At 43.2% G+C, this 10299-nt stretch overlaps 3 protein-coding genes across 8 annotated transcripts in view; 2 read left to right on the forward strand and 1 right to left on the reverse strand.

Annotated features, from left to right (window-relative positions):
- The window catches only part of LOC111661060 (CD276 antigen homolog), a gene marked incomplete at its 5' end in the record, with an annotated part of 5074 nt that extends 2961 nt beyond the window's left edge, over window positions 1-2113 (forward strand). Inside the window, one exon of the mRNA XM_087176109.1 lies at window positions 27-2113. The remainder of the gene's footprint in view (window positions 1-26) is intronic.
- LOC111661057 (protein turtle-like) overlaps window positions 1-8387 on the reverse strand; it is a 12270-nt gene extending 3883 nt beyond the window's left edge. Inside the window, exons 1-10 of one of the 6 annotated variants that reach the window (XR_015437751.1) lie at window positions 7710-8387; window positions 6964-6999; window positions 6194-6454; window positions 5872-6114; window positions 5573-5755; window positions 4812-4851; window positions 3826-3900; window positions 3340-3420; window positions 2742-3138; window positions 1530-2536 (exon numbers count right to left, since the gene is read on the reverse strand). Coding sequence is in view for 4 of the 6 variants with exons in the window: in XM_023414519.2 (XP_023270287.1) it covers window positions 3185-3257; window positions 3340-3420; window positions 3826-3900; window positions 4812-4851; window positions 5573-5755; window positions 5872-6114; window positions 6194-6454; window positions 6964-6999; window positions 7710-7734 (1017 nt within the window). In the remaining 2 variants the exon portion in view is untranslated. Of the gene's footprint in view, window positions 1-1529; window positions 2537-2741; window positions 3263-3339; window positions 3421-3825; window positions 3901-4755; window positions 4852-5572; window positions 5756-5871; window positions 6115-6193; window positions 6455-6963; window positions 7000-7709 lie in introns of those variants that run through there. The other 5 variants (XR_015437752.1, XM_023414519.2, XM_023414521.2 and 2 more) reach the window with 5 other exon arrangements.
- Window positions 8388-9122: 735 nt separating this feature from the next.
- LOC111661058 (uncharacterized) overlaps window positions 9123-10299 on the forward strand; it is a 10104-nt gene continuing 8927 nt past the window's right edge. The window contains exons 1-2 of the mRNA XM_023414522.2: window positions 9123-9467; window positions 10027-10238. Of these exons, the coding sequence (XP_023270290.2) occupies window positions 9221-9467; window positions 10027-10238 (459 nt within the window). The 5' untranslated portion in view covers window positions 9123-9220. The remainder of the gene's footprint in view (window positions 9468-10026; window positions 10239-10299) is intronic.

Here is a 10299-nt window from a genome sequence, read left to right on the forward strand (position 1 = left end):
AGGGGCGGGGTCAGGGGCGGAGTCAGGTACGTCGCGACGGCGGAGGAGGTCACTCTGAGCTTCACAAACTTGTGAGTGACGTCACAGACGCTACGTCCATCTTCATTTACAGTCTATACACTGAAGCTGTGGCTTCACCTTCCTCTCCCTGTGTTGTTACCTTGTCGTCGTGGAGACGCTTCTGTGCCTCACAAACTGAGCTGGTACCAGCTTCAACCGAGTCGGACTGGTCTCAGAGTGAGGCCATGACGAAAGACAGCACACCAGCCCCACCCCCTTCGTGAGGGGGAGGGGCTGCTGAACTGTGAAGGACGAGTTACAGGCTCAACATGTTGTGGAGGACGGGGAGTGATGGACGGAGGACATGCTGGTCTTACGTCACACAGGGGGGAAGATGATTAAGAGATCTGTAGCTGACTCTCTTCATGCTGCAGAGTTTATGAACTGTTGAGCAGCAGGTTGAAAGACTCGAACCTGAAGCTGAATCACGGTGCACAGTCAACGATGTTGGCAGAGAGACCTGAAGACGGCGGTTCAGAGACGCATCACATCCAATGAGGATCTGCCGGGAAGAAGAGGATGAACTGCCCAAATCCAGATGTGTAGAGACTCACCCAAGAAGACTGCAACCTGTAACTGCTGCCAAAGAGGCTTCTACAAAGTCCTGGATTTAAGGGTCTGGGGGAGCAGAAGTTTGAAAGTGAAGGGATCTAAGTATTTTCTGAACCACTGAACTTTACATTTACCAATGAATGTGATCATGGAGTAAAGAGGGACTGAGTGTGGTATAATCAGTTTATCACGAAACTTACGTACTCATCATCCAGTTACTCATCAATACAAGATATCCATTCCTTCACCTCGTGTTATTTCACTCCTCCTGCGACCGATTGTGGATTTGAACAACAACGTGCACCAAGTATCAAACACATTTGTAGTTGAATTTTCACGGTTCGCTCTGAAGATCGACGTATCTGCTGTTTTTTATTGTTGACATCTAAGACGATGCAGCGTTTGGCGGCAGACGACTTGAATCTGGTTCAACAGTTGCTGCTGTGGTAACTTCCTGTCTGTGAGAAGTACCAACCAGACCCATAAATCTGTCCCTCCAGCTGGACTTCCTGGATCGTATGTCTTTGGACATTTCTTAAAGAGTATAAATAATTGGGGAATAAATAAACAATAAGACTTTGTGATTGCTTCAAAAGTAGGAAATCGCAATTTTATCAGTCGGCATTCACAATAGTTTATTACAGTACAACAGCTGCAGCTGTCCCTCTTTCTTATTTCATGCATAAAAACATTGGATATTTTAATGACGTATTGATCAACATATCATGTTTTCCATAATAAGGATAGTTCAATAAAACCGGGGCAGAACACGTCCCGCACATAAAAAGAAACTTTGAATTGTAGCTAAAATATTTTTCAAATTTTGTATGTTGAAAAATCTGAACTGTAGTTTCATCATTTCAATTTGCTTAAAAAGTATCAAAAAGTATATTTTTGAAAATGTATATATATTTACATTTGAATTTGTGTCCAAACATTTTAGTCCGCAGATATGTCTTATTTTCATTTATTTTGTTTGATTTTTCTTTGTCGTTTGTTTTGATTTGGAGAATGTTTTCTGTGTTTATGTGGTTTGGTTTTGAAAATGTTGATTTCATGTATTTTCTCCTCGTGCAGAACGTAAACACCGTCAGACGGTTGGTGGTTGGGAAGCAAAAACAGGTTCAACCTGATTTGTTCTACTGAGTTATAACTTGTTAAACAGTAACAGTGGATTTTATTTACACTAGATAAATGTTATGTGTTTGATATTAATAACATCAAAACTCTAAAATGAAGAAATTCAGAATTTCATGTAAAATCACAACAACAACAAAATAAAAAAAGTGTGATTAATGATTGAGGTAATTTTACTTATGTGAATGTTGATTTTGGCGAAAGACATGACTGAATTAAATTTGTTAAAATTACATATCATTCTAAAAATCCTGTGATTTACAAAAATGTTATTGTTGGGAGTTTATTCCAAAAATAGCTTGTTAGCTTAAATCTTGCTTTTCAAGAGTGAGTTTCAGGAAATAATAAAGCTTTTTTAATGTTATGTTGTGTGTGTTGCTGTGTGTTATGTGTGTTGTGTGTGTTGCTGTGTGTTATGTGTGTTGTGTGTGTTGTGTGTGTTGCTGTGTGTTATGTGTGTTGTGTGTGTTGCTGTGTGTTGCTGTGTGTGTGTTTTGTGTAGATCATGTGATGATTGTTCAGATGACTCGAACACGCTGAGAAAATAAACGGATGAAGGTCACATGTTGCACCACTGGGAAGAAGCCAAATCATCACATGAGTGAGCTGTGTACTCACTCTTCTTTGTGTTTCACTTCCACTTCCTGGGAGGAGACACAGTGCAGTTTAACGGTGTGACGCTGCCCCCTGCTGGCTGCCTCTCAAACAGCAAACTGATTTACCCACCTGTCACCTCATTGAAAACTCTTTTGTCCCAGTAAGGATCCTGTAGTCCCAGTGGTCAGGGCTGTTGAGCAGGTTAACCTGGTTACCATGGTGATCTATCTGGTTACTATGGTGATGTTAAACCTCCCCCTTATTAATTGATTGCTCTTTATTCATCTTATTGCTTTTATTGTCCTAGTTCTTGAACTTTTGTAATTTTTTATGATGTAGAACACTGATTTTAGTTTTATCTGTGACAGGTGTTATGTAAATATATTTTTACTTACTTATTATTCAGGTTTCCAGGTGTCATCCAGAGATTCTTTTTTCCACCTGTTCCATGCTTCACTGTGATTGGCCAGTTTAAAGCTGAGCGGTCTAATCACCAGCCGGATTCTGGTCCCGAGGATAAACTCTTCATGAGGTCGTGATCAGAAGAAACAAACTAACTCTGACTCTATTCCTGGTTCTAGGTTCAGGTTTCCTGTCACGTGAGCAGTGGTTGACTGTGACCGAGTGCCGAGGTTGTCGTCGTGTTTCAGGTCTGTCGTTGTGGTTTCTGTGAACTCTTTGTTCTCTCGTGTCTGACTCAGAGTCAGAGTCAAATTTTCCACCTCACGTCTTTGTGAAAGCCACAGAACCACAGGAGAAAACCAAGAAATGTGTTTACAAAGTTTATTGGTCCTGCAGAGAAACCAATCAAATATAAATAAAGAGTTGAGTAAAAAAACTAAACATTAGATCCTGTTAAATAGGAACTTATAAATGTCATGTCATGAATCCTACAGCAGCTCAGCTCCGCTCTGTCCTGTCAGAAATAAAAACATTTTTATTTTCTCTACTGAAAATGCATCAAAAATACATTTCTTTTCAAGGATACCGTACCTGAGACAGGACAGGTGCGAAGGTGTGACAGTCTTCCTCAGTGAAGAATGGAGTAGATAACCACTGGTTCTGGTGGACACTCTGAGAACACACACACAGCTTGAACTGAAAAGAAAGTCCAAACCTGGACAAAGTGTTCAGCTCTCAGTACTTTTGTATCTTCCACCTGAATCTCTGGTCTGAACTGTAGTTTCTCTCACTGCTTCACATTAAAAGTTTCCCATTTGCGACCCAGTGGGAGGCTTTTATTGTGAAGGAGTTATAGGAAATGCAATATGTCTGTCACCATGATAGCAGCGGTGCTGTTAGGTCAGTGGATGAGTCACACTGAAAAGAGCTGCAGACGACCACAGCTCCAACAAGCCAGGCCACACTCAATCCTACGTTTCCCATACTGCATCTGGATAGTGTCTAATATTAGATCCTCCCTGAAAGAGGAACCAGATCCTGGCGGAGGTGTGTTGTATGAAAGAGGAGCAGCTGTACCTCTCCTGTTGTTTGGTCTGATGACAATCTGTCCATAAGTGACGCCGTCTGTTCTCGGAGCAGCTGGATCCGTCTCTGGAGAAGAAACAGGGGCCGTTAAAGACAAACTGTATTAAATGATCCGGTCAATGATTTTGTTTGAGTAAAACTTCAACAGACAGAGAGCTGAAGTAAAAGCAGTGACGAGTCTCTGTTTCCGCAGCGTTTCACAGAAACACCAGCAAGAACACTTTTACCGTAACAGGAAACTGAATGATGTCAGAGCTGTTAGTTTCTGTTCAACAAGTGGGCGAAGTCACAGCAGAGAGAGACGGACCCACAGAAACTCACACTGCACAACAACACGCAACCAAACCAACAACACGCAACCAAACCAACAACACGCAACCAAACCAACAACACGCAACCATCCAAACAACACGCAACCAAACCAACAACACGCAACCAAACCAACAACACGCAACCATCCAAACAACACGCAACCAAACCAACAACACGCAACCATCCAAACAACACGCAACCAAACCAACAACATGCAACCATCCAAACAACACGCAACCAAACCAACAACACGCAACCATCCAAACAACACGCAACCAAACCAACAACACGCATCCATCCAAACAACACGCAACCAAACAAACAACACGCATCCATCCAAACAACACGCAACCATCCAAACAACACGCAACCAACCAAACAACACGCAATCAAACAAACAACACGCAACCAAACAAACAACACGCAACCAAACAAACAACACGCAATCAAACAAACAACACGCAATCAAACAAACAACACGCAACCAAACAAACAACACGCAACCATCCAAACAACACGCAACCATCCAAACAACACGCAACCAAACAAACAACACGCAATCAAACAAACAACATGCAATAAACAATACATTCTGACAAAAAAAACCACCTCCTCCGCTCCGTCCGATTGGCTGTTGATGTCGTGATATTTCAACATCACAGTACCTGACATCATCTTCATCTTCTCCACCTTTTGCTTCAGCAGCTGGAACGAACCAAAATAAACAACGAGGTAAGTAACAACAAGAATAAGACATTTAATTCAAGGAAACACTTTCATCTTCATCTTCTCCACCTTTTGCTTCAGCAGCTGGAACGAACCAAAATAAACAACGAGGTAAGTAACAACAAGAATAAGACATTTAATTCAAGGAAACACTTTGTAGTTGGAATTTAAAAACCTCTGAGCTCGACTGATGTTTCTATGAATATCTTTGTGATAATACAGCGTAGAAATATGATTTAAATGTTGTGAGAATCTGTAGACTCTCCCCTTTCCGTTTCATATTCTAGCAAGATCGTACGTGACTAATAGACGGTCTCCAAAATATGGTTAAAATAGAGTGACAGATAACACTTTATCATACATTAATGTACTACTTCACTCACATGTTGCACTATGTTTATGAACCCAAGACTTTGGTAAACCAATCAGAACTCTTCACTCACATCAGTAAAGGTTTGTTTTCACAAAATAACTGGGCTTCAGTTTTTCAGCATTTGGGCCAAATCATCTCTTTGCACAGTGTAAACAGGGTCAAAAAGGGGCGTCATTAGTGAAAGAGCTGAGATTGGGATATAAAACAATAGAGTATTATCTTCTATGTAAGTATCTAAAAAAATAATGTGTATAAATGTAATAAATCAAGATAAGACCCTCAGACCTCAGAGAGTAACATCTAGATCATGTAAAATCTGTGTCTCACCTATTTGTTTCCTCCGAACACATCGTCTCACCAGTAGAACCAGTAACACCAGTAGAACCAGTAACACCAGTAGAACCAGACCACAGACAGATACAACAGGCAATAAGACCGTGAGAGAAGGAGGAGAGGTGGAGGATGAAGGAGGAGAGGTGGGTGTAGGTCCAGCTGTGGTGGTGGGTTTCTCTAAAATTAATTAAATTCATAAATTTCACTGTTCAGAAAGTTACAAAATGAAACTTTTTTATTGAACTAATGAGGTCAAACAAGGTCAACTGAAGCGTGACCTTTGACCTCCTGACCTGTGACAGTGATCCAGCTGCGTGGAGACTCTCCATGACCTCTGATGTCACAGCTGTAGAGGCCTTCATCAGACTTGTCAACATGGTGGATGGTCATGTGACCTGTAGTCTCTGTGATGAGGGAGCCATCTTTATAGAAAGCAGCTGGGAGGTTGGAGGGAGGGGTCTTTGTTTTACAGTGCAGAGTGACATCATGTCCCTCCATCACAGGGAGGACAGGACTCTGCAGGATCACTGCTCCACCTCAACACACAGACAAACTACAGCATTTCATCCATTTACACACAGCTTCATCAACACTGACTCCACAGTCTGATCTTACCAGTGACAGTGATGCTGATGCTGTTACTGGTTGCTCCCTCTCTGGACTCACACCAGTAAACTCCACTGTCCAATGGGACGATGTGAGTGATGTTACAGGAAGAACCAGCTGATCTTCCCCAGTCGTCACACTGAGTCCTGGTTTCTCTGGTGGTGTTCCTCCTCAGCCTCCATCCAGCAGAGCTGTCGTCCTCCTCACAGCTCAGAGAGACAGAGTCTCCTTCAAACAGCTGAGAGCTGCTGGGACTCACCGTCAGACCAGCTGGAGGGAATTCAGAGTATTAGAGTTCGAACGTCGTCACTCCTTACAAGGAAATTCAAAGCAGGGACTCACGATTATAACGAACTGTCTCTCCATCATCTCTCAATTTTCTGCTGGGGTCGGCCATTTTGTTTACATTGAGAAAAATCTTACTTTACCCAGAATTCATTGTACCACAGTATGGCTTAAGATAGTCAGTAAAGTGCTTTGTGCAACGGGTGGATTTAGACGTCTATCTGAAGTCTGACTGTATCTAAGACACAGTCGAAGTCTGTCTTTGTGAAACTGCAACAGCACATCCACAGTGACGATATTAGAGAAAACACTGTGCAGAAATAAGGTATTTTCTACCGTTAACACAGGCCTGAGTAAAGCTTAGTGCTGAATCAAACAAGGTGATTGCATCAGTCCCAGCAGAGCGTGATGGTGGGAGGTAAACATGACAGAGCTGCCAGTGGCTGAAGAACACAGTCATAGTGAAACAGATGTTTGTAGGAACGGTAACCGACCTGTGTTGGTTGTGCAGCTCAGCAGCGAAGTCAGCACTGAAGGAAAATGACACAGAAAGCGAACTGAGAGTTTGTGGTGTGTGTGACTCACTCTTAGATTAACATTCTTCAAAAGCTTCTTTTACTTTTGTCCAGGTTCATGATACAAGTTCAGCTGCCTTCAATGAAGTTTCATATATCAGATGGTTGCTATGGTTGCTATGGTTGCTATGGTTGCTGTGGTTGCTGTGGTTGCTATGGTTGCTTAAAGCTGTGATCACAATGAAACATTAAACAGATCATCACCCTTCGGTAACATAAATGTAAGTAAAATAAACTCCAGTTGAGAGTTACAGCAGCTCAGTGGTTTTCTGTTATAGTTAAATAAAACCTATCCATCATGTGTAGAGGCCACAGTCGTCGCTGCCGCAGGTTCGAGTCCCACGGCCTTTACTGCAGGTCATTCCCTCTCTCTCTGCCTCTCTGCTGTCCTGTCAGGTAAAGGCATAAAAAGCCCCAAAAAATATACTTAAAAAAATAAAACCTATCTTGGCGGTGGTGGACTGACCAACATCGACATCCCTTCACTGATCGAGTGGTTAATGTTTTCACTTCCTGTCCCAACATGAACCTTACGACATTAACCCTTCCTTAACTGCACGTTTCCCTCCTGCTCATTCATACTACATGATTTCTTTGAAACGTTTCCTCCCCAACACGAGATAAAATGATATTTTCTATCTTCAAAAAGAACAGATCGTACTTACAGAGCAGCCACTGAAGTCGTCCCATCGTACCACATGATTTGAGCTCAAGACCTTTACAGCAGGTCACAGCTGGTGAACCCACTTCCTCCTTTCTTCTGTGTGATTTCCTATCAAGCCGTTTCCAGGAAGAAGGTCAGTTTAGCTCGAGAGCTCAGAGACCAACCATCAGTCAATGCAAAAAAAAAAAAAAGAAAAAAACGCACATAGGAAAGATGTAAATGAGTTTGATGAAGCAGGTGAGGTTAAAATGTTCTAGGAGAGTGTGATCCTGCCAGTGGAGGGCGCTGTGAGCCCTGCTGTCTATAAACTGTGTTAAAGCTCCACCTTTCTTCTTCTTCTGTGTTTGATTTGAAGTGTTGATCCATCAGAAGATATAAAAACCATCTCAGTGGTCGGTGAGCCAATCAGAAGAGAGGAGGCTCTGAGCCTCAGACAGACACAGAGTAAACAAACTGGAATTTAAAGGGTTAAAATCCTGAAAATGATGGAATATTTAGTCTGAAGGCTGATGTTGGTTAAAACATGTGACTCTGTGAAAGAGGAAAATAATGTTGATATGTGATATTTTTTATTGCTGTGTATGAGGACGTTTTTGTCCTTAAAGGAGAGTGAGTCTCCAGGTAGGCTGTGTGTGTGTGTGTGTGTGTGTGTGTGTGTGTGTGTGCGTGTGTGTGTGTGTGTGTGGGATCTTCTCTTAGTTTTCCTGGTTTGTTTTCTCTCTGGTGCGACGGCAGGTGAGCTGAGTGTGAGCTGAGTGTGAGCTGAGTGTGAGCTGAGTGTGAGCTGAGTGTGAGCTGAGTGTGAGCTGAGTGTGAGCTTCTGACAGGATTAAAAACAACACAACTGGAGAAGAAACAAAAACAAAATCAATAATCAATTAATCAATCACGTCCTGATCAAAGGGGTTTTTCATCTGGGGGGCGCCTCGTACTCCTGGTGTCCTCCGAGGAGTGAGACAGTGTCCACATAGCAACAGGGACAGAGCTGTTGTCAGGTTGTTGTTTGGTTTGTAAATTCCTTAAGGAACAATCCAGATGGAATTAATATCGACATATTCTCTGTAAATGAGTGAAACCTGGTCTCTCGTCCTCTCCGTGAAAATATTCTGCAGGATTCAGTTTCAAAATAACAGACGGAGCTGAAGAAATATTTCTAATGAATAATCATTTCTTCTTAATCACAGAATTCCGTTTCCTTCAGTGAAGTTGTGACGCAGTTTCACGGCAGCAGCTCAACAACAGATTCCTAACAGTGTCCTGGTCGCTGCTCCAAGTCCTGCTGCTAAATTTAGCAAAGCGAAGTGTCAGATACCAGGACACGAGTTACAGGACGGTCGCTGCTGAATCTGTTGTCACAGCAACATGAGCTGCAGCTGGAAACTCTTCTCTGTATATCCATGTTTGTCTTCAGGGCAGCAGGAGGTGGCGGTGAAACCGGACCACAATGCAGTTCTTCAGTGTCAGAGTCCCAAAAGTGAAACCATCCAAGTGTTGAAGTGGAGCCGACCCGACATGAGGTCAGACGGTTACGTCTATTTCTACCGAAACAAGCGCTCCTATGAAAACTACCAGCTTCCGTGTTTTCATGGCCGAGTGGCGCTGAGAGATCCAGAGATGAAGAACGGAGACGCCTCTCTGATCCTGAAGAACGTCACCGCCAACGACGCCGGGACGTACGACTGCTACGTTTCACTGGGAGACATGAGAGGCAGCAAATCAACGCACTCTGAGATCAGACACCTGACAATCACACACTCAGGTGAGTCAGTAGAGTCAGACTCAGGTGAGTCAGTAGAGTCCAGGTGAGTCAGTAGAGACCAGGTGAGTCAGTAGAGTCAGAGTCAGGTGAGTCAGTAGAGACCAGGTGAGTCAGTAGAGTACCAGGTGAGTCAGTAGAGACCAGGTGAGTCAGTAGAGACCAGGTGAGTCAGTAGAGTCAGAGTCAGGTGAGTCAGTAGAGTCAGAGTCAGGTGAGTCAGTGGAGACCAGGTGAGTCAGTAGAGTCACCAGGTGCGTCAGTAGAGTCCAGGTGAGTCAGTAGAGACCAGGTGAGTCAGTAGAGTCCAGGTGAGTCAGTAGAGACCAGGTGAGTCAGTAGAGACCAGGTGAGTCAGTAGAGACCAGGTGAGTCAGTAGAGTCACCAGGTGAGTCAGTAGAGACCAGGTGAGTCACTAGAGTCCAGGTGCGTCAGTGGAGACCAGGTGTATGCAGGTGTATGTTAATATGAATATTTGATAATGCTGTTGTGCCCTCCAGTCGTCACCTGTCCTTCAGCTGTCACCTGTCCTTCAGCTGTCACCTGTCCTCTGCTCTTCAGGACAAACACCTGAAAGCACGTGGTGGAGACAGACGACGGTTGGAGAAGACACAGATGGACAGAAGCAGGAAGAAGTGTTGAAGGAAGAAACTGTAGCAGCTGCAGCCGTCGCTGCTGTTGCTCTCTGTGTTGTTGTTGTTGTTGTTGTTGTTGTTGTTGTTGTCAGATCCCACAGAGGTAAACAACACGTCAAACAGGATCCTGACTCGGAATGAAATCAAATATTACGTCATCTATAATTAATATAATATTTATGAGCAGCTGCAGAGTCGT

This window comes from Seriola lalandi, unplaced genomic scaffold (genome assembly GCF_002814215.2).
Source record: "Seriola lalandi dorsalis isolate HSWRI2012SDOR001 ecotype SW California unplaced genomic scaffold, Sedor1 jcf7180002054532, whole genome shotgun sequence".
Lineage (NCBI taxonomy): Eukaryota > Metazoa > Chordata > Actinopteri > Carangiformes > Carangidae > Seriola > Seriola lalandi.